We start from the raw sequence: 24,751 nt of genomic DNA, 5'->3' as shown, positions 1-24,751 counted from the left end.
AATAATTGCAGAAAAAAAGACAATATTTTGAAAATGTTACAAAATCCTTACGATTTTAAAATTAAGGTTGTATGAAATGTAATTTTATCCGATATTGAAATATTGTCCTCTAATCTGTGGATCATTCACTCACTCACTCATTAAAAAAGTATTGAATTGAAACCAGTTCTTCATACATTCATTCATTCGTTCAGCGATNCAGTTCTCAAAACATGCCTTGCGAGCAGTGTGATACAATTTATTTATTTTGTAAAAAACAATAAAATAAATTAAACAGTTAGTTTCACCACGTTTAACATACAATGGGTTCAGTATAATACGATTGTCCAATATGGAAGAAGAACTTCGGTGTTTTGTTTGTAAGGAATTCTACAAGGAACCAGTGCTGCTGCCCTGTGGTCATGCTTTATGTCGTATTTGTGCGGTGAGCCTCCAGTGCCATGTCCATGAGGCGGATAATTCGGCAGCGTCAACAGATTACCATGAGGCAGACAAGGCCTCTGTGTCCAGTGAAACTGACAGCGGTGTGGTATGTGGATCAAGGCCTAACAGTTACGCGGGAACCCCGGCCGCGCCTGTGTATCCGTCCGCTGCGTTTAGCTTGACTTGTCCCCTGTGCAGCAAGTTGGTTTATTTAGATGACAATGGGGCTGAGGGGCTCCCGCCGTTTCGCGTTATGCGGACGATTGTGGAGCGGTTTGGGGGTGTTACTGGTGCGCCACCAGCTGAAGAAGCGTGTCAGATGTGTGAAGGTGAAAAGAGAGCAGCTGTGGTACGATGCGAGCAGTGCTCTGTTCGCTACTGCGCCGGCTGCCGAGACGCCTGGCATCCCACGCGTGGGCCACTCGCTCAACACGAACTAAGAGCACTTGGAACCACCTGTAGTGACCATGGATCTTCCCCAGTATTGTATTGTAACACTTGCCTAGTCCCTATTTGTCAACGTTGCCTTGCTGAGAGACACTCAACTCATGAAACACAACAATTATCTAGTGCTGCTAGAGCCAATAAGGTATGCTATGATCCACAGCTTGTCTCAATAATTTAATTGATTCAAGATACACTCTAATTGTTACTGATTTCAGACTGAATTATCACAATCACTGCAGCAACTGTCAGAGCAAGCCAAAGCTATGACTGAATACATCCAGCTAGTCAAAGGTTCAGGAGAAAAAATTAATGTAAGTTACAAACCCTGAAACACAAACTTTTGGTGGATCTCCATTCGTACATCTTCTATTTTGTAGACCAATATTATTTTTTACACTAAGGTGTATCCTTTTGTTTCCTGCACTCTATAGCTTTTAATTGTTACAGGAATCATGTGAAGAATTAGAAAGGCAAATAGATAGTGCTTGTGCAGAAGTGACTCGTGCCATAGAGCTACGTCGCGATGAGCTGATTAGAGCTGCACGGAACACCCGTTCCCAAGCTGTGGCTAACATGCGCTCGTTGACTTCTCAGGCAGCTCAGAAACTTAGAGAAGCTACTGCCCTTTTACACTTCTCAATAGAGGCTCTCAAGGAAGCTGATCATGCAGCATTCTTACAGGTACTATTCAATTGTTTATTAACCCATCTTAATAATTGTAAAGGGACACCACCAACCATTATGGAGTAATCTCAACAGATTACTCCACCTTTACAATTAGTTAACACAAAGTTACAATTTAACTTGTTTACAAAACTATTCATGAATTAAAATTAGAGAAATGGTTTCTTTGAAACATTGTTAAGTAGTGTTAACTACCTTTTATTAACATTTTGGTGTACTAATATTCTAAATATTTTGGCCAAAATTTGTTTGGTCCTGGGACTATAAATTTATAGAGCAAAGAGTGTATTTATCAAATAAATAATAGAAGATAAAAACAAAGCACTTATAAAGATTAGTCAACCACTAAATGGGCGTCAGCTATTGTATTACTGATAAGTAGGCCATTCTGATACTAAATCTGTCTGTAGGTATGATATTGAGTAAACATTGATATAGGTATTTTATCAAGTAGGTATGAATGAGGTAATACGTAATACTGATAAATCAAATACAAATGCAGTTTGATAGTACTTTAGCCTCAATAGATAGTATTAGTGTATTATTTTATCAACTAAAGTAATGTCTATGCTATCAAATTCAAACACTAATTATATCAAACTGCTTCTAATTGGAAAATCACAGGAAATTCAATTATTTTTATTCTAATAGTAGGTATTGTTTACCTAGTAAGCTACATGTATAAAGTAAAATCCTTTTAACTAATGTAAATATTTATACTCATTATTATAAACAACCTTCCCTGCCACTTTAGCAATGTTAATGCACACTTACATTATGCTTTTAACATTGCAATTGTTAACAGTTAAATGTATAAATTAAAAAAATACTTTTTTAGTTTAGACAGATACGAGGGCGGCACTGAAATTTTCGGGAATCAAGGAAGTGAAACAACATTACTATTTAAAAATGTATTTATTGCTTTTTAAAGTATTCTCCGCGAAATTTGACTNTCACTGATTCGACGTCCTGAGAGACTAAGAGATTACGTCTGTATTACTGAAACATTTCCAAACAATTTCGCAGACGCTATGAAAAGGGACGATCGCGAAGAATGGCAAAGGGCAATGGATAGCGAATTGAAATCCTTCGAAGACCTGAACGCTTGGACACCGTGTGCACTGCCAAAAGGACGAAAAGCACTTCCATGCAAATGGGTTTTACGGATCAAAAGAAATCCAGATGGCTCGGTCGACAAATACAAGGCTCGACTTGTCGTAAAAGGATACAGACAAAGGAAAGGAGTAGACTATGACCAAACCTTCAGTCCTGTGGCACGCCTGGCTACTGTACAAGCACTACCTCGTCCGTCATATGCAGTTCTACGCCAGGCGCTAGGATTGTGTACCTACTATGTAAATGTTTAGGGAAAGTGTTGGAGTTGATAGACTTAGAAACTCCTTACAAAAGTAAACATAGACATAGATAGTGACAATCTTGTGAAGGAAAAAACTTCTGTCAGTTGAAAAAGTGTCAAGTATAAACAAGAATAGAAAGAAACTGTGATTCCGTTTAAAATCTAAAACATCCGCGAAATTAACTAGAATTAATAAAAGTGTGTTAGTATATTATTCGTAACTGCATGCGCTCTGCGTTTCAAAGATCAGAGGACTGTGCTGGTAAGATCCTTGAATCACATCATCACTGAGCTTGACACGTCCACGTTGAAATTCAGAAAACCAGCGATAAATTGTGGTTTTGGATGGGGCTTCATTACCAAATGCAGAAATCATCCGGTCAACACACTGTTTTTGTGTTAAACCACTCCGAAAGTCATAATAAATCATCGCTCTTGAATTTTCTCGAGTCAATTCCATTTTCTCAACGACTAAACAAGTTTCACAAGACCTTGTGATAAGACCGAGAATCTTTTTTTAAATAAATAAATGGTATTCGATGCTTAAAACCAAGGAGTTTGCAATTAAAAATATTTTAATATGATAGGAACAGTGGAAATATTCCATTCCCGATACTTTTAGTGCAGCCCTCGTATAGCAGCGGTTCCCGAAAGGTGGTCCGCGGAACCCTGGGGTTCCGTGGAAAGGCCGCAAGGGTTCCGTAAAAAATATTATCCCACGTTTCGTGACCGACGTTGTTCGCGCGCACCGACTTGTTTTCAAATACTTGCATAAAAACTTTATAGTTTTTCATTTAAATTTCCATTTATCAAAGTAGGGTTCCGCTAGGAAAAGTATAATCAATTAGGGTTCCTTGGCAAAAAAAATTGGGAAACCATGAGATACATATATAATATATTAGGGTGGTCCTTATTTTTCGACTTTTGAATTATCCCCGGGGCACTTTCTCATTCGATTATATACCTCTAAATATGAAATTAGCTTTTTTTGTTTTTTTTTTAGTTAAGATTTAGAGGTCGCTACCAGCTGTCAAAATATTTACAAAAGCTTTGAAAATCTTAAATCATGGTTTCATAAATATTTTATTTAAGTGTTTATATCACATTTTACGTACAAATGAACATCGCATAGATAGAATAGACAATCGCTTCTTGTCCCCTTCTCCCCTCAACCCCTCTTCTATACCGACCATGGTACCGACGCGTCGAGATACTAACAAGTAAACTCTTATATCTTAAAAATAATTGATTCAAATATGTACATTGTACATAATATCTTAGTTCACAGCAACAACAATAATTTTGTAATATTTTTATTTGGCTTTGGCTTTAAAAATAAATGAATCTAACAAATACAGATTTAGTTTTTACTTAAAATTCAAACCTTGGTAGCGACCCCTAAATGTCTTTTAAAAATTAAAAAAAAATAATGAAAGACTTTCATATGGTATATATTCAAATTACGTGGTGCCCCGCAAAATATAAGAAAAAAAATTGTTTTCCTAGGAATAAGGACCACCCTAATATATATAGAACCTTTACTACGTACGCACGGTGCGACTATGAACTTTATGTCGAAGACGGAAGAGCTACTAACACTGTCCATTGTATTAATTTAGGTAGGGAACATACTGTCGACGCGAGCGCAAGAGACCGCGTCGGGGCTCTGCTCGAGTCTCAGCCCGCGCTAACGTTCGACATAGAGCCCGCACTGCGAACGTTGCAGACTATAATGAACTTTATGTAGAAGCCACAAGAGCTACTAACACAGTCCATTGTATTAATTTAGGTAGAGAACATACTTTCAACGCATGCGCAAGAGACTGCCTCAGGGCTCTGCTCGAGTCTCAGCCCGCCGCCGGATCCACCGGCGCTGACGCTCGACATAGAGCCCGTACTGCACACGTTGCAAACTATGATAAACTTTATGTCGAAGCCAGAAGAGCTACTAACACTGTCCATTGTTTTCATTTAGGTAGGGAACATACTGTCGACGCGAGCGCAAGAGACCGCGTCGGGGCTCTGCTCGAGTCTCAGCCCGCCGCCGGATCCGCCGGCGCTGACACTCGATATAGAGCCCGTACTGCGCACTGTGCGGACTATGAACTTCATCGAGTGCATACGTGAGTACATAACTAGTATTTATAGGATTAGCTTAGTAATTAAACACAGAAAAGTTCTGTAAGTCATTCCTGTAATGAAGCCACTTTGTCTAAAAGGAATAAGTCACTTTATGTTGATGCAATGGCATACCTACCTATAGTTATGATTTGATGCACGCATCATACACCAGCTTACTTTGAGGCTAAGTAATCAAATATGGTTGTTGGAGGATGGCAATATATTAAACTTTTGAAGACAGTGACTGTGCACAAATGCATTTGCAAAGATAACTTTTAAATAAAATGTATACAGCTTCTTTTTGGTTCTTGTTTGTCAGTTCGCCAAGCCAACAACAATACTGGTAACATCACAGTACATGATTATGAAAACAATAGACAGCTTATCTAATGAATTGTTCGCGCTATAGCCACGAAATACAAACAAAGTCATGGTTAAAATACTCTACTGTATTGTGAACACTTCGCTTTTGCGATGTTAGTCATAGATATCTGTGTATTGTCCTTTGGCACTGTTTAGTTTGCTGGGGGGTTAAATAAATTGTGTCACTAATATAATGACATTAAAAATGTATTTATTTATTTGTATTTAATGTACCGATTTATGCAAAATAAACAAATATTTTATGCTTTCTGGGAATGCAGCAATAGAGCAACAAATGAAATCATCAGGTAATATAACTAGTCCTAAGTTCATTGTTATAAAGGGGGGGGGGGTGTATAGAGGGGGGAGGGCTAGTGTATTGATATGACCTTCCGGGTGAGCGGGGCTCGTGTATAGAGAGGGGGGGCTAGTGTATAGATGGCGGTGGAGGCGTGCGCGGCTACGTGCTGGAGCTGGACGACGGACTGGGCGGGACCTTCCGGGTGAGCGGGGCTCGTGTATAGAGAGGGGGGGCTAGTGTATAGTTGGCGGTGGAGGCGTGCGCGGCTACGTGCTGGAGCTCGACGACGGGCTGGGCGGGCCCTTCCACATAGCAGCAGCGGAACCCAACAGAGTTCTAGCGGACACCACATACACTATCGCAAAAATCAACCGATCAAAATATATCAATCAGTCGCAATCGCCAAAAAATTCATCAATCTGCTTAAATTGTCTACGGAAACATAAAAAAAGCTCTACATGCCAACCACCTGGTTCTCATAAAAGTTAAATTTCCAGGAGGTGTACTGCGGACGTGAAACGGTGTGCACGATAGATGGGCTACACTACGCGTCCCTCTACAGTGCGCGCGTGAAAGCCTTCAACGGTGCCGGCGAGGGACCCTATAGCGAATTGATTGGCCTGCAGACTTCGCCTGGTATGTAAAAACAGGCTATCATAGTGCAAAAATGTGCTCTATTATGTAAGGATTAAAAGTGTATAGTGTAAGCACGTAAGCGAGCCGAATGTACCCAAATATTATCGGGTCTAATCTAATTCTTGAATTCTCAAGTGACATAATTTAACTACTAGAATAGTTATAGTCAAATTCATAGTCATAAATCTTTATTGCTTGGTACAATTGGATCTTAAATAATAATTAGAGATGGGCCGACTAGTCGCCGACTAGTCGGGAAAGCCGACTATTCGGCATCATTTGTAGTCGGCCGACTAGTGACGACTATTCGGCAAAATATGCCGATTATAATCGGCGCATCACAAAATTAAATAAGTGAATGAAATAAAACTCATAATCACCAAGATGATTAAGAGGTAGACCAAGGGCGTTTATCTAAACCACTTTTGACTGCAAAAATCAGTAAAAGTGGTTTCACCTGATTTAAAATTTTGGCAATCAGTCTAAATTCATAAAAATTTAAGATTAGTTAAAAATACCAGGAAATCATCACAATGTGTAAAGTTTATGCAATTTGTCCATATAAAAATTATGACACTTTTCGGGGGAAAATGCATGGAATTGCATACCTACCCTGCGGGGAAGTGGTAGATTATGTGGGACTCCTCTCATCGGAAGGATGAGGAATACCCACATAAATAACCCCTGAAATCCTTCAATCGCCTTAGTGTGAAGAACTATGGGAATCCGGACAAAGCCATCAACTATCACAGTCCGTCCCGGCAATTGCCCACCTGTATGGCGGGCCCTGCCTATCCGACGGTGGTGGTAGTCCGTGCAATGCAGGCGGGGGTACCGACCCCCACGACCTCAGCTCGCTGACCATAATAATCAGTGGGCCTAGGATGCGCGCCGCCGATAAGCGGTTATCAGGCCATTTTATTATTTTTTCCCATACATTTTGACGTTGATAATAATATCACGGCGCGCATCCTAGCCCAGCAGGAGGCGATCATATTGTCACCTCCCCTGATCCCTCCGCCGTTGAAAATTATGACATCTACCTTAGGTACTGTTAGGTGATGGTAATGTTGCTTTTTATTTTTTCTCATATTAAATAAATCTTATCAAGAAGTTATAATAAATTATCTCTTAAGAAATCTAGATTATTCTTATTTCTTTGAGAAATCTAGATGTTATTCTTCAGACTAGTAGGTATTAGTCGGTCGACTAATCGGCAATTTGAAAACCGATTAGTCGGCTAGTCGGTTAGTCGGCAAAGACCATAGTCGGCCCATCACTAAATAATAATGTCAAGGGAGAGCAGTCTTTACATCCGAGTCGCTAAAACTTCAACACCGCGAAACAAATCAGCACAGCGCCATCTATTAACTATCTTACGAACTAAAATATATAGAACAACATTAAGACATTGACTTGTAGCCCATTCTTACACGACTGCATACTTTTTCAGTCGCCTGGTTCACCTGGGACGCCCGATGCGGGGGTGCGGAGGGCGGGGGCGGGGTCACGCTCAGCGCAGACGGCCTCAGTGCCAAAGCGGCCGGCTGGGAGCCTCGCGTGGCCTTAGCGGACCAGCCGCTAGCCCGCGGCCTGCACTACTGGAGGTTGAGATTGGACCACTACGACGGAGACGCGGACCCGGCCTTTGGGATCGCGAGGGCTGACGTTGCTAAGGATAAAATGCTTGGTAAGTTGTTTAAATTGGTGGGGGGGTCACATTAAGCCCAGACGGCCTCAGCGCCAAAGCGGCCGGCTTGGAGCCTCGCGTGGCCTTAGCAGACCAGCCGCTAGCCCGCGGCCTGCACTACTGGAGGCTGAGATTGGACCACTACGACGGAGACGCGGACCCGGCCTTTGGGATCGCGAGGGCTGACGTTGCTAAGGATAAAATGCTTGGTGAGTTGTTTTAATAAGGGCGGGGTCACTTTAAGCGCATACGGCCTCAGCGCTAAAGCGGCTAGTTGGAAACCTCGAGTGGCCTTAGCAGATCCTAAAAGGCCGACCTTTGGGATCGCGAGGGCTGACGTTGCTAAGGATAAAATGCTGGGTAAGTTGTTTAAATTGGTGGGGGGGTCACATTAAGCCCAGACGGCCTCTGCGCCAAAGCGGCTGGCTGGGAGCCTCGCGTGGCCGTAGCGGACCAGCCGCTAGCCCGCGGCCTGCACTACTGGAGGTTGAGAGTGGACCACTACGACGGAGACGCGGACCCGGCCTTTGGGATCGCGAGGGCTGACGTTGCTAAGGATAAAATGCTTGGTGAGTTGTTTTAATAGATGGGTAGGCGTCACTTTAAGCCCATACGGCCTCAGTGCCAAAGCGGCTAGTTGGAAACCTCGAGTGGCCTTAGCGAATCCCAAAGGCCGACATTTGGGATCGCGAGGGCCGACGTTGTTAAGGATAAAATGCTTGGTGAGTTGTTTTAATAGATGGGCAGGCGTCACTTTAAGCCCATACGGCCTCAGTGCCAAAGACGACGAGGGCTGACGTTGCTAAGGATAAAATGCTGGGTAAGTTGTTTTAATAAGGGGCGGGATCACTTTAAGCCCATACGGCCCCAGTGCCAAAGACGACGAGGGCTGACGTTGCTAAGGATAAAATGCTTGGTGAGTTGCTTTAAAAGGGGCGGGGTCGCTTTAAGCGCATACGGCCTCAGTGCCAAAGCGGCTAGTTGGAAACCTCGAGTGGCCTTAGCGAATCCCAAAGGCCGACCTTTGGGATCGCGAGGGCCGACGTTGCTAAGGATAAAATGCTTGGTGAGTTGCTTTAAAAGGGGCGGGGTCACTTTAAGCACATACGGCCTCAGTGCTAATGCGGCTGGTTGGGAGCCTCGCGTGGCCTTAGCAGACCAGCCTGTAGCACGTGGTTACTAGAAGTTAAGATTGGACCACTATGCAGTAGTAGTAGTATGCAGTTCATATTGGCGAGTCACTGAGGCGGTAATCGTGTGGTTACGGTTTGGTGCAAATGTACAAAAACTGCCCATTGCAGCAACCGCGTGTGCTCTCCAGGTGGGCCAACCAGGGGGGACAACAGGACTGCACCGCGATTATCGCTGTCTAACTCTGAACCAACCGAAGTGTCTCTTTGGTGCTGCAATTACTGACGTCATTGTCCTTCTACTAGTACAGTCAGCGTCAAATAGTTTGTGACACATAAGTGCCAACAAGATGGCAACACAACCATATTCCAATTCGTCGCTTGCCTCTCTAACTGACGTAACTGACATTTAACAAAATTTTCAGGAGATTAGACAGATCGATTCGTCTTGCGAAATTGATTAAGATGGTGTAGATAACTCAGTTTCGAAAAAAATGTCAGATACGTCAGTTAGAGAGGCAAGCGACGAATTGTAACAAATACGCGTTGCGAACTTTTTGGCTACTTTGGGTGTCACGAACTGTTTGTCGCTGACTGGACTTAAATAGAAGTGTCACAGGTGAATAATTTTTCGTGTTCAGGCAGCGACGCGCTCGGCTGGGCGATGTACATCGACGGCACGCGCTCGTGGTTCGTGCACGGCGGCGCGCACGGCGGGCGCGCGGCNTATTGTCCTTCGGCGCTGCTTAGTTTGATGGGGGCTAAATAAATTGTGTCACTAATATAATAGTATTAAAAGTGTATTTATTTATTTGTATTTAATGTACCGATTTATGCAAAATAAACAAATATTTTATGCTTTCTGGGAATGCAGCAATAGAGCAACAAATGAAATCATCAGGTAATATAACTAGTCCTAAGTTCATTGAAAAAGAATATTATATGAAGTCTTATTTAATCTTTTACGCAACTCAAACATGTGTTGTGATTTAATCGTAGTAACTAGTAAATGTTGAGTAATATCTAGAAATCCTTGATGGAGCCAATTACCTAGCAATTACTGACGGGAAAGAACTGGCAATTAAATACTGCATTTCAGCTAGCCTTGGATAAGTCCTACTTGTATACCTACGTTATTATATCTAATTCTAACTTATGGAACATACTCAAAAAGAAATAAGTTTAAATGTAGTTTTTTCAATGATTATTCTAAGCATCCAAAGTTGTCATGGAAAGAGCGCCCTTTTAAACCATTTGACTTTTCCACTTCTATGATATGATTGTATAGTAACCCTTATCTTGAATTTTATTGTCTTATGTTAAGGTCCAAAAATATGAAAACTTTCTTGTTTGATTAAGACGACAAAGAATGATTTTGTATCTTTCTCTGCCGTCTTACGCTATGTTTCTACAGCGGGCCGTAAAGGCCGTTTCTACAGATGCCGGTGGAATATTCCCGTCCTAGGTATACCTCACCACGTGAATTTGGATCTTATTGCCTTTTCTTACGTGTTATTTCCGCGCAGAACCGGGCGCGCCCGAGATGGCGGTGGAATAGTCGCGTACTAGGTATACCTTCCGTAGGAGAACCAGAGTGACCGATATAGCCCGCAGAATCGCTAAAATCAAGTGGCGGGGCACATAGCTCGTAGAGCTGATGGCCGCTGGGGCAGGAAAGTTCTTGAGTGGCGACCACGAGCCGGAAGACGTGGCGTGATCAGGCCTCCCACTAGGTGGACCGACGATTTGGTAAAGGTCGCGGGAGGTGCCTGGATGCGAGCGGCGCAAGATCGGTCTTCGTGGAAATCCTTAGGGGAGGCTTTTGTCTGACAGTGGACGTCTTTCGGCTGAATCGAACGAACGAATGAAAAAGGTATACCTTACCACGTCAATTTGGACCTTATTGCCNGGGGCTAGGCTAGTGTATACAGAGATGGGGGCTAGTGTATAGATGGCGGTGGAAGCGTGTGTGGCGCGCGCCGGCCGCCGTGCGCGGCTACGTGCTCGAGCTGGACGACGGGCTGGGCGGGCCGTTCCGGGTGAGCGGGGCTTGTGTATAGAGGGGGGCTAGTGTATACAGAGGGGGGCTGGTGTATAGATGGCGGTGGAAGCGTGTGTGGCGCGTGCCCGCCGCGCCGGCCGCCGTGCGAGGCTACGTGCTGGAGCTGGACGACGGGCTGGGCGGGCCCTTCCGGGTGAGCAAAGCTAAAGCCCGGTCCGTGAGCACGTAGAATCCTTATCGCTCGCACGTAATTATATTGCTGTCGCGACTGTGCGACTGGCACCCGCAGTGAGTGTGCGAGCTCGATAGCAACATGATTACGCGCGAGCAATAAGGACGGGTAGCTTGGGGTCATTGGACAAAATTCTACGTGCTCACGAACCAGACTATAGTTTATAAAGGGGGGGGGGGAGCTGGACGACGGGCTGGGCGGGCCCTTCCGGGTGAGCGGGGCTAGTGTATACAGAGGGGCTCGTGTATAGAGAGGGGGGGCTAGTGTATAGATGGCGGTGGAGGCGTGCGCGGCTACGTGCTGGAGCTGGACGACGGGCTGGGCGGGCCGTTCCGGGTGAGCGGGGCTCGTGTGTAGAGGGGGGCTAGTGTATACAGAGGGGCTCGTGTATAGAGAGGGGGGGCTAGTGTATAGATGGCGGTGGAGGCGTGCGCGGCTACGTGCTCGAGCTGGACGACGGGCTGGGCGGGCCCTTCCGGGTGAGCGGGGCTAGTGTATACAGAGGGGCTCGTGTATAGAGAGGGGGGGCTAGTGTATAGATGGCGGTGGAGGCGTGCGCGGCTACGTGCTGGAGCTGGACGACGGGCTGGGCGGGCCGTTCCGGGTGAGCGGGGCTCGTGTGTAGAGGGGGGCTAGTGTATACAGAGGGGCTCGTGTATAGAGAGGGGGGGCTAGTGTATAGATGGCGGTGGAGGCGTGCGCGGCTACGTGCTCGAGCTGGACGACGGGCTGGGCGGGCCCTTCCGGGTGAGCGGGGCTAGTGTATAAATGGGTGGAATTTTGTAATGCCACCTGGAGGGAAAGTACTCTTAATACCGTACTTAGAAAATTTAACTCAAAGAAAACATTCCTTTATTTTTGGAAAGAAAGAAAACTGCATTCAAAGATTTTCGTAAATTTTTCAAAAATTCACCACCATACCATAAAATTTTCTGTAAATAATTCAAATAATTTAAGATTTCATGGTTTCCTTTCATTTGATTTATCAAGTTTGTTAGAGAGATTTCATCCTTATACTTAACCCTGTCGATCGATGCAATAAAAATACGGGTGTAATTTTTAACAGATTTTAGTTAGTTCGATTCCAGGGTGTGGCAAGCAATTTTTTTGAAATCTTTGAATGCAGTTCTATTTCTTTTCAAAAATAAAGGAATGATTTCTTTGAGAAACTTTTTCTATCTACAATATTAAGAGTACTTTCCCTCCAGGTGGGATTACAAAATTCCACCTTCTATTTTCGTTGCAAATTAGCACTTATTACTACTACACTAAGATTCCGCAGTATTTGTCTTGATTCTTGATTTGATGTCGCTTGTACATAGCACACAGCGGCTCTATTATGGGCGTACCCAGCTGCTGGCCTAGGGAGGGGCAAGTTAAGTAAGACTTCCAGGAGCCCCCCTCCCCTCCCTCCTGCGTACGCCTATGTTTTCAAAAACCTGCTAACCAGAAGAGTATGGTCAGGGGCTGGCCGTTATACTCTCATTGGTGTGACTCGACTGGTCTCTTCTCGTAGCACGTGCATAGGTCACCACAGTGGTAATCAATCGCTGCCATAAGCTCTGATTGTCTGATGAAACGTCTGCAAAAATGCAACCAGCAAAAGGCATGTAAAAACATATTGAGTATTGAGTATTGGGCATGTGGTTCCGGCAGAGTAGAACAGGACTACTCCTACTCTTCCCATAGATGTCCCAGTGACAAAGGAACAAGTTTCTAAACTTAATCCTCCAGAACCCGTCTGGTCAGCGTGAGGAGTATAGGCCAAACTTCGTGCAACTTTAACCCGTATTGTCATAAACACAAAGTTTAATTTCCAGGAGGTATACTGCGGACGCGAAACGGTGTGCACGATAGATGGGCTACACTACGCGTCCCTCTACAGTGCGCGCGTGAAAGCATTCAACGGTGCCGGCGAGGGACCCTATAGCGAATTGATTGGCCTGCAGACCTCGCCTGGTATGTAAAAACAGGCTATCATAGTGCAAAACTGTGCTCTATTATGCAAGGATTAAGAGTGTATAGTGTAAGCACGTAAGCGAGCTGAATGTACCCAAATATTATCGGGTCTAATCTAATTCTTGAATTCTCAAGTGACATAATTTAACTACTAGAATAGTTATAGTCATAGTCATAAATATTTATTGCTTGGTACAATTGGATCTTTAATAATAATAATGTCAATGGAGAGCAGTCTTTACATCCGAGTCGCTAAAACTTCAACACCGCGAAACAAATCAGCACAGCGCCATCTGTTAACTATCTTACGAACTAAAATAATATAGAAACAACTAATTAATAAGACATTGACTCATAGCCTAGTAGGCTTTCCGCCCGCGTGGAATTTTGTCTGTCACAGAAAAACTTTATCGCGCGCGTCCCTGTTTCAAAATCCGGAATAAAAACTATCCTATGTCCTTTACCGGGACTCAAACTATCTCCATGCCAAATTTCATTAAAATCGGTTCAGTGGTTTAGGCGTGAAAGCAAGACAGACAGACATAGTTACTTTCGCATTTTATAATATTAGTATAGATCTGTCACAACAAATACTTTTCCAGTCGCCTGGTTTACCTGGGATGCCCGATGCGGGGGTGCGGAGGGCGGGGGCGGGGTCACGCTCAGCGCAGACGGCCTCAGTGCCAAAGCGGCTGGCTGGGAGCCTCGCGTGGCCTTAGCAGACCAGCCGCTAGCCCGCGGCCTGCACTACTGGAGGCTGAGATTGGACCACTACGACGGAGACGCGGACCCGTCCTTTGGGATCGCGAGGGCTGACGTTGCTAAGGATAAAATGCTTGGTGAGTTGCTTTAAAGGGGGCGGGGTCGCTTTAAGCGCATACGGCCTCAGTGCCAAAGCGGCTAGTTGGAAACCTCGAGTGGCCTTAGCGAATCCCAAAGGCCGACCTTTGGGATCGCGAGGGCCGACGTTGCTATAAGGATAAAATGCTTGGTGAGTTGTTTTAATAGATGGGCAGGCGTCACTTTAAGCCCATACGGCCTCAGCGCCAAAGCGGCCGGCTGGGAGCCTCGCGTGGCCTTAGCGGACCAGCCGCTAGCCCGCGGCCTGCACTACTGGAGATTGAGAGTGGACCACTACGACGGAGACGCGGACCCGGCCTTTGGGATCGCGAGGGCTGACGTTGCTAAGGATAAAATGCTTGGTAAGTTGTTTTAATAAGGGCGAGGTCGCTTTAAGCACATACGACCTCAGTGGCCTTAGCAGATCCTAAAAGGCCGACCTTTGGGATCGCGAGGGCCGTCGTTGCTATAAGGATAAAATGCTTGGTGAGTTGTTTTAATAAGGGGCGGGATCACTTTAAGCCCATACGGCCTCAGTGCCAAAGCGGCTGGCTGGGAGCCTCGCGTGGCCTTAGCGGACCAGCCGCTAGCCCGCGGCCTGCACTACTGGAGGCTGAGATTGGACCACTACGACGGAGACGCGGACCCGGCCTTTGGGATCGCGAGGGCTGACGTTGCTAAGGATAAAATGCTTGGTGAGTTGGTTGAAACTTAAAGGTTCAGAAACCCGCGATAACCGCGCGATTTCTAAGTGGTTTACATTGGCGAGGCACTGAGCGGTAACCGTGTGGTTACGGCTTGATACAAATGTACGAGAACTGCCCAGCAACCGATTTATTATCGCTGTCTAACTCTGAACCAGGCCGAAGTCTCATTGGTGCTGCTATAAAATAAATGATAATCTGAGAATTACTGACGTCATATTCCTTATCTACTCTAATATTTATAGATAGTATACCTTCGGAATAGAGCAACAACCATGAGCTGCCGATTTGGGAAGACGCTGGATGTCATTTGTGTGTCAGTATTATTTTACTATTATGTACCATTAATCAATCACTGAACCACAATCATCACGTTTTTAAGCACTATTTCACGTAAGATCTGAAAAAATCTCAAAGCTCATATTTTCAGCGCGTGCACTCAGCAGTAGTAGTCAGCAGACAGTTCATTAGCACTCATTGGAGTGCGTAGTAGTTGCAAAAAAAAACGCGACGGTGAGGGCATCACGCATCTCTTTTTATCAGTGTTGCTGCTAGTGACATCTCGCTCGCTCAGTTCTTTGTTGCTCTATTCCGCTAGGTATATTAACTTTATGACTCTAACGCTAGATAGAAGTGTCACAGGTGAATAATTGTTCGTTTGTCCCGTTCAGGCAGCGACGCGCTCGGCTGGGCGATGTACATCGACGGCACGCGCTCGTGGTTCGTGCACGGCGGCGCGCACGGCGGGCGCGCGGCGGGCGGCATCGCGCGCGCCTCCACCGTCGGCGTGCTGCTGGACCTCACGCGCGGCACGCTGCGCTTCACCGTCGACGACCGGCCCCAGGTACACCCGCGCGCTGTGACGTCACACGCGGCATCGCGCGCGCCTCCACCGTCGGCGTGCTGCTGGACCTCACGCGCGGCACGCTGCGCTTCACCGTCGACGACCGGCCCCAGGTACACCCGCGCGCTATGACGTCACACGCGGCATCGCGCGCGCCTCCACCGTCGGCGTGCTGCTGGACCTCACGCGCGGCACGCTGCGCTTCACCGTCGACGACCGGCCGCAGGTACACTCGCGCGCAGTGACGTCACGCGGCGTCGCTCCTCCACACGACAGCTGTGACGTCACACAATAGCAGTGCATCCATTCGTAACTATTGTCATGCAGCAGGCAGCAGCGTCACTACAATCAGGCCAATTCTTTGCTTACTTATGGAAATGTGACATAATCTACATTTATACATTGCGAAAGGTTACTGATTGACTGACTCACTCACTCATCACGAAATCTCAGAAACCACAAGTGCTAGGAGTCTCAAATTTGGCATGGGGTTTCCTTTTAGAACGTAGGTGCTCACTAAGAACGGATTTCACGAAACTCCACCCCTAACTGGGTACAAAGGGAATTTACACGTACCAAGTCGCGGGCGACCGCTAGTTTTATCATAAAATTATAATTATGTCCAGCCGCAGTCAATCACTGCTGCACTGTTCCGTTTAACTACTAATTCAGCTTATTTTAATCAACTCAATTTTAATAATAATAATAATAAATAACTTTATTAACACACATTATGACAATACAATGGTTAAAATGAAAAGAAACAGACAAATGCATGTTAATAGGGCGCCCGCTCAGTTTTAGTTGGGACACCTTGTAGGATGTCCCAACACTGATTTTCAGCAGGAAGCCCTATCAGCTACTGCGCATCCCTACCGGCGAACCTGGTGTTAGAAGAAGAAGTAGAAAAATGAATCAATGTATTAATTTATATTTAAAAATTAGAACAGCACAGAAGGGATACGCAGCAACTATTAGTCGCGGGATACGTGGACACGAATATAAACTACCAATAACCAATACATTAAAACACAGATTTTACGTCACAGGGTGACATAGCGTTCACGGGTCTCCGCGGGGCGTTCTACCCGGCTGTCTCTCTCAACCGGGGCGTGGCGGTAACTCTGCAGCCCGGTCTGACCCCGCCTCCCGCGCTATTAGCGCTCCCGCGGGCCGAGTGACCAACACAGTCCTGCCCGGGGCCCGGCGAGACCAGGCACCGGGGCAGGTCCACCGAGAGAGAAGTCAGCCGAGAGGATGGGGCTAAGCCGCTGCGAGACCGGGGCAGATCGGCTGAGTGAGAAGTAAAAGTAATTTAAGATACACCTGTATAGATATCTAGACTAAGAGCTAGTGACCGCCAGACCTACGTTATAAAAGCTGAAAGTTTGCCAGCGTGAGTTTCCACATCAGCCAGACAGTTTTGACAGTTTCAACTCCCTGCCAGACAGATTTTTAGGATAGCTGCCAAAGCCACGATGACCCAATCTTCATGATTCACCAACATTCTATCCTATATTGGGAGCATACGCTGACAAACTTTCAGCTTTTATAAAATGACATAGGTTAGGCGTTCACCAGCTCTTATAGTCTTTTTCACGTAAGATGATTCGTATGACGTTTCGAGTTTGAAAGTTATAGAGATGTCACATAACTAAACCATAGCGATTTATCTATCGATTTTTTTTAAGAGTTAGTAAAACCTACTTTTAGATAAATATTTTGTATAGGTGTTATTTAACAAAAAACATGTTTTTTTTAATTACAAATATTATTGTAACATTTTTTATTGATAATATTCTAATTCCATAGACTTCATGTTCAAAAAAAACGATTCCTAAAAAGTACTGGTTCTATTTCTTTAAATTAAAAACTTTAATTTATTTTCAATGCGCTTATTAAAGTCAACAATCGAAAAATATAGTTGATGTTTTTAATAACTTAGTATTCACTGCAATCGATTAATGAACCGCGGAAATAATCGATTTTGTTATTCAACAAATACCCCAGCACTAAATCTATTCCGTTTCACACTTTGCGTACATTAAATAAAAAATATTTTTACATCGTATTTAATTAAAATATAATCAATAGACTCAGATTTTACCATATATTTCAAGACANACACCTGTGTAGATATCTAGACTAAGAGCTAGTGACCGCCAGACCTACGTTATAAAAGCTGAAAGTTTGCCAGCGTGAGTTTCCACATCAGCCAGACAGTTTTGACAGTTCCAACTCCCTGCCAGACAGTTTTTTTAGGATAGCTGCCAAAGCCACGATGACCCAATCTTCATGATTCACCAACATTCTATCCTATATTGGGAGCATACGCTGACAAACTTTCAGCTTTTATAAAATGACGTAGGTTAGGCGTTCACCAGCTCTTAGTCTAATCCCGATCCATCTGTTTCAACTCAAAAAACGCGCCTATACAGCTTCAAATATGTACGAGCACGATCGTACATCCTGACTGCCCCCCACCGTACTATCGGCCACACTGTTAACTATACATTTCCGTTTTTGCTCTCGCTCTCACCAAATGGTGATTCTTTGCGATAGAACGAGACGACATGACCGGCAATAGATAGTTAACGTTGTTGGCAATAGTGACATTTTCACTGTAAAGATATATTTAATGCTGACAGTACATGATTTATTGAGGCTTCTTACTGGTTTACCCGTGCACAGGTAACCTAAATATGCCACTGCCGTGGTTGATATCATTAGTGAAACTTTGTTTATTATGTTTTCATTCCATATTTTTCGATGCACGCGCATGTTATTGAAGACAATATCCTGTTTACCGTAATATGTATGAAATAAATAACTACATAGTTACGCGCTGCACGCAGGACTTTTACATTCTTGTTACAGGAAATACTTTATTTTTATTATAATCAACAACACAGAGGTTGCATTGTCAGTTGTGACTACACGTGTTAACGAAGACTCGCTACAGAGTTAATTTATTGAGAACCGATTTCTTAATGATTTTCTAAACCTTAGATGGAAATAACGAACATTGATCTTCCATATCCCAACAAAATTAATATTACTATTTATTGGTTTAGACGACTATAGTCCAAAACTAGACTACATTACCTATGAAATAACCTTGTATGTAGCCGCCCAGTAGATGATAAGTCATATGGTACTAAAATCTTAATATATTTTATTGATAAAAAGTAGGATAGGCACGTAGTATGTAAGTAAACAAGCTTTTGCGTGAACTTAATTATATTTGTATTTTTTTTAAGTTTCATGATTTGAATCAATACGATTGTGTTCATTTAATTTTTATATAAATTTAATAACTTGGCATTATTGTAAAATTGTATTGTGATCTCTTTGCGGATGAGCCTACTTGTACTTAAACAAACTGTCTTTTAACATGACATTTTAATAATTTATATTCTTTTATGTATAAATTATAATCTTTAGCATTAAGTTTTTTTATAGATGTTAAACACTGCCTTTATTTTTGACACTGTTTTGGTGCAGATAAATCTTTTATGGGTACCTGAGTTAACTTATTAAATTCCATTACCCACCAAATACATGATATAACATGGATTGTTTAAACTTCTACAAATGGTTAACACTGTAAACGCACAGGCGTGGCTGCTATTTAAACGTACATATCTAAATATTTTTGTACATTAATATTATGTGATTTTATTACTTTAGAATAAGTGTATTAAAATGGGTTGCTATTTTAGATTTGCAATTCCAAAAAATTCTTACTGTCATAATTTGCTCGATATACGGAAGAGTGGTGTAAAATGTCTTGTTACTTGTCCTGTTACTTATCATATGAAATATTCAAAAAGCTAAGCACCTACAGTACATCTACAGTTGATATGTGCTACGAAGACAATAATGACTCCGTGACGACAATTAATATGCACATTCAAACGTTTGTTAAAATTTAAAGTTACGCAACGAATGTTATGAGGAAACTGGCATTTCTCTTCATCAAACATTTTTATACAATAGTTTAATTACACTAATGTACTTACATTTATGACTGATTTGTTTAAATTAAAATTATTTCGATACGTAATATTCGTTTTTAATTTTTAAGAAACAAATTACTCCCATACCCACACTATCGTGTATATAATAAGTACCTGCACATATACCTAATAAATAAAATATAATCTATTTATTAGTACCGCTCATGAAGCACTTTCAGAATCAGTAACAAGTTTTTCGATATCTTGTCCTACTTTAAATCGAGTGAGAAATAATATAATTTGATAAAAATGTAAAATAAAATTGAAGTAACAAGTTCATTCATGCATGATTTTTACTAGTATGTACCTACAAAAGCGCGGGCAGGCCTCCCACTAGGTGGACCGACGATCTGGTGAAGGTCGCGGGAAGTACCTGGATGCAAGCGGCGCAGGACCGGTCTTTGTGGAAATCCTTGGGGGAGGCCTTTGTCCAGCAGTGGACGTCTTTCGGCTGAAACGAACGAACGATGTACCTACAAAAATTTAAGATAAACGATTTCACTCAGTTACCGGCAAAATACACAATTTGTTAACAGATCGTTTGATTATAGAATTTTTGCATTTTAATGTAACCACTCTCGTAATTCCGTCACGACCGGGGTGCTCTTCGATAATTTTAGCATACAGCCAACGAGATGGGGGAAGACCGTCCTCTTTGACCAACACAATATCTCCTATTTTTGGTTGAGGCGCTTGAGTTGACCATTTGTACCTGTGAAAGTATTGGTTTAAGTAATCTTGAGACCACTTTCGCCAAAATTCCTGAGTCATTCTTTGTGTGTATTGCCACCTTCTGAGTAAGGTTACATTTGAGGTCTCATAATTATAGTCAGGTGCCGTGACTAAAGCCTCTCCAACTAGAAAATGACCCGGAGTTAAGACGTCTAAATTTTCTGCATCCTCATTCAGTCTTGACAAAGGCCTAGAGTTTAAACATGCCTCTACTTGTGCCAGTACCGTCGCCATCTCTTCGAAGGTTAAAGTGGACGTTCCAATCACACGTTTTAAGTGGTGTTTGACGGACTTAACTCCCGCCTCCCACAATCCCCCGAAATTAGGTGCATGTGGCGGAATGAAGTGCCAGGTCGTACAATTATTGGCTAAATTTTCGGCTATTTCTGCCAAGATGCCATCCTTTTCATCCGCAAAGAGTTTTCTTATTTCCGTGGCGGCCCCTACAAAGTTGGTACCGTTGTCGCTCCACTTGAAACAGCTCCAGGGGTGGGATTATGGGGAGAAGGGGGGGGGGGTTACAAATCAAAATTTTATGGGTACGAAGGGCGGGGGGTAAGTACGTCCCCCCACATTTCTAATGGTTATATAAATATTTTCACATATCGCTAGAAATAACAAATCAACATTTTATGGGTACGAAATCAAAATATTATACTAGACACATTATTTCTTATGAATATTTCAGGTAAGTAATATCGTCAATTTCGTATTAAATAAATTATGTATTAACTTACTGTCAAAAGACCAAAGTTTAGCATACAAAAGCTTTCATACTGATATCATGCTTGGTTATTTTTAAATAAAATGTTAAAGTCGTAAGAGCCTTAATATACCGAAGTAGGGGGCACTTACCTTACCCCAGCAAAATCTGTTTTTTCTTAATAACTTTAAAACTATAATTTGAACGAATTTTGCTATTAGGTAGTGGACAAATTTCTGCTCACGATGGACTAATTATATCTGCTATACTCTCGACTCTCTAAAGCACAACATTTATAAAAATTTTGCTGCGGTAATGCACTCTACAGAATCAATCGACATTTTTCACTAGGTACCTAGTCATTTTTTTTAAAAACTATGGTTGTTTGATAAATTAAACACCGTAAGATAGGAGTTCCGATCCGGAGATCCTAATACCACAGATAATATAATACTAGTCCCTTAGCAAACCAATTTATAGGCCAAGAGCTCGCATTCGAAGTGTTTATTATTCAGCCTACAAAAGATTAGGGATACCATGTTGAAGTCAGGATATTTGGGACAATATTTACGCTGGGTTGCACCATCTTACTTTAACTTTGACAAACTTCAAAAATCTTTCAAACTCCATACAAAATCCCCCGATTATCGTTATAGTTACGGTCAAAATTTGAATGGTTCCGCCGACAGAGTAGAAAAATAGATAGGGTCGTGTTTCTTCAATGAAAACTAAATAAATTACCATGACGACGCTATGATATTAGTTAGGTAGGTAGGTACTTAATTTAGTTGAGAAAAAGTTAATAAAACTAGTCTCAATCTCAATGCCTGTCAGGACAGATAATTTAAACTGATGAAAATTTTGATTGACCAGTATATGACTGTCAATTATGGTGGCATATTTGGTGTAATAAGGAAGGATTACAGACACTTTTCAAAGAGTTCGCCTCTAAGCTCTAGTGCGTGAAACACTAGAAGCTGGTGCCAAAAATATTCGATGTTACAAATATCTCTTGAACCAGAATCTTGAAGGACATCCACAAATTGGGAACACCCTACACTACACGAATTTAGGGGTATAATGACCCAAGGCTACTGAGTAGGTTTTGTTTTGTGTTTCACAAAATTAATAAAGAGCTAGCCTTGGTTCACAATTTTGAATAGTAGACCTATGTCGCTTGACTTTAGGCTGAACTAAGTGGTAATTAAGGTTTTCTTTAATTTTGATTTAGATGAAACTCAAATTAATCAAACTCAAATTAGGAACGATAAAATCAATTAGACTGTGTTTAGATTGACGACCATGTTTTTGGGAATACACGGCCACATTATCCATAATATCACATGTTAAGAACACGGACGAGTAAAAAAGTATAAGTATGTACCGTATTAATTTAAGCTTTTGGTAAAAAAAATCAGAATAGTATAGATTAATTTTATGCTTTTGGTAAAATTTTTCAGAACGCTTTATAGATTTTACAAAGTTATATTTATTTAGGCGCAGGCACGTAAAATACTTTCATCATCATCATCATTTCAGCCACAGGACGTCCACTGCTGCACATAGGCCTCCCCCAATGGCTTCCACATCGCACGGTTGGTAGCGGCCTGCATCCAGCGCCTTCCTGCTACCTTTCAGGTCGTCGGTCCACCTTGTGGGAGACTTTATGTGACAAAATAATATCCATGCAGTCAAAGCTGCGAGCAGTAACTAGTATAATTAATATGTTATAATCGTAATAATGGGTCGTCTTCTATCATTGTGGGACTATGAACCGCCTGGCTGTAACACATTACGCGGGCACTTTAAAAAGTAATATTGTTCACACATAACTTCAACTTATGGTTATTGTAAAGTGCTAGGACCTTAGTTAAGGACTATAAAATACCTATTGACTTTTTATAGTCATTAAGATTTATGAACACTAAAGAGTTTAATAGAAAATAAACATGACAATGTTTTTGCGATAAACTGGCGTCGTTTTAACTCTCATGGTCTTTTTTCATTAGTTTAATTTTTTATCATTATAAAATAACTAGCGGCCGACCGCGACTTCGTATGCGTGGATCCCGTTTTACCCCCTTAAGGGTGGAGTTTCGTAAAATCCTTTCTTAGCGGATGCCTACGTCATAACATCTACCTGCATGCCAAATTTCAGCCCGATCCGTCCAGTAGTTTGGGCTGTGCGTTAATAGATTACTATGTCAGTCAGTCAACCTTTGAGTTACCTATTTAGATTCCATCATGATCATCATTTCAGCCACAGGACGTCCACTGCTGAACTTAGGCCTCCCCCAATGATGATTTCCAGATTGACCCGTTGATAACGGTCTGCATTAATCAGCCTTCCTGCTACCTTTATAAGATAGTACACATACCTGAACGTAAACTGGTCGACAATGCATATGTTAAAATTTTGGCATAAAGTATAAAAATAAATACCTACACTTATGTAGTGCGCGGACGGCCTAAATATGCAGCAAGGTTCTGGAGTGGAGGCCTAGTAGTCATAGTGGAAACCGCAGCGAGAGACGTCCACCCACAAGGTAGACAGACCATCTATAATTAAGTTCCATAGTACCGATTTATAACTCTCCTGGATAATATTTTCAAGTATATTTACGATAAAATGCGCCGAAGAGGAGCTCGCCTCTCCAGCTGTAGAACAAAAGCGGAATATGAGCCGTCTTCATAAAGGAAAATCTCGACAACTCACTGATACACACGGGTATAAAGTTTGTCGAACTCAATTACGTTACGTCACATGCCCTCAGAAGCATGGAATCATCATTATTTCTCATACTGGTAGATTTAGGTTCCATAAACCCATTTTCACCATCAATCTCTAATTTTTAAGTAACCCCTCTGTAAACAAAATTCATTAGGTCACTTAAAAACTAGAGATTGTTGGTGAAAACGAACATTAATGACCTACACAAAGTAGAAGTTTCAAGTAATTTTACACAGTTTAAGAAGTTAGGTATTATAGTAAAAAGATATCCGAACGGTGAAGTGGTTGGACTGGCCGACTCGAGATCCGAGGAACGCGGATTCGTATCCCACCGCCGCTCGACTATTGTGGTGAGCCCACTCGTAATACAAGCTTATTTAGGTTAACACGAGGGGCTAATGGGACTATTAGTAATTTGGGCAATACAAATTGCTAATAATCTTTTCAAATTTTGGAAAAAAATAAATAAAAACAAATATCAATTTAAAAAAAAGTAGCTCACTTAGGGTCAAATGGGCGAACTTGTATTCTTAAAATGACCTTATCTATACACCCACGAAGTTTGTCTAACCTTCCGCCAAACACCCTGTATATGTCAAGCACACACACAATTTCAAATTATGAAATTACTAGCTTTTGCCCGCGTGAAATTTAGTTTGTCACAGATCGTCATAAATTATAGCCTATATGTTATTCTGGGTTAACAATAATACTGTAAAGTTCCATCAAAATCCGTTCAGAGCTTCCTCGTTGTTACGGCTAAACTACATTAAGTTCCAGTTAATCTTGATGTTAGCTAACAGATTAGTCATAAGCACGAATAAACAAACCAA

The 24,751-nt window shown here is 42.6% G+C and overlaps 1 protein-coding gene across 1 annotated transcript; it reads left to right on the top strand.

Moving 5' to 3' along the window:
• The first annotated feature begins 213 nt into the window (after nt 1–213).
• Nucleotides 214–17,141, top strand: Trim9 (E3 ubiquitin-protein ligase Trim9). The gene is made up of 17 exons (XM_028306767.1): nt 214–1,012; nt 1,086–1,181; nt 1,318–1,551; nt 4,531–4,569; nt 4,740–4,874; nt 6,194–6,332; nt 7,786–8,022; nt 8,064–8,231; nt 8,424–8,591; nt 9,794–9,901; nt 11,235–11,347; nt 13,207–13,345; nt 13,948–14,184; nt 14,362–14,547; nt 14,677–14,880; nt 15,561–15,733; nt 16,783–17,141. Exons 1-17 carry the CDS (start codon nt 332–334, stop codon nt 16,912–16,914), a joined length of 3,189 nt encoding a protein of 1,062 aa, XP_028162568.1. The 5' UTR covers nt 214–331; the 3' UTR covers nt 16,915–17,141.
• The last annotated feature ends 7,610 nt before the right edge of the window (nt 17,142–24,751 follow it).

The sequence above is a fragment of the Ostrinia furnacalis genome, unplaced genomic scaffold, assembly GCF_004193835.3.
Source record: "Ostrinia furnacalis isolate ACB-3 unplaced genomic scaffold, ASM419383v2 OfSCF2049, whole genome shotgun sequence".
Classification (NCBI taxonomy): domain Eukaryota; kingdom Metazoa; phylum Arthropoda; class Insecta; order Lepidoptera; family Crambidae; genus Ostrinia; species Ostrinia furnacalis.
The sequence above is the reverse complement of the archived record's forward strand: the minus strand, read 5'-3'. Positions and strand labels throughout refer to the sequence as shown.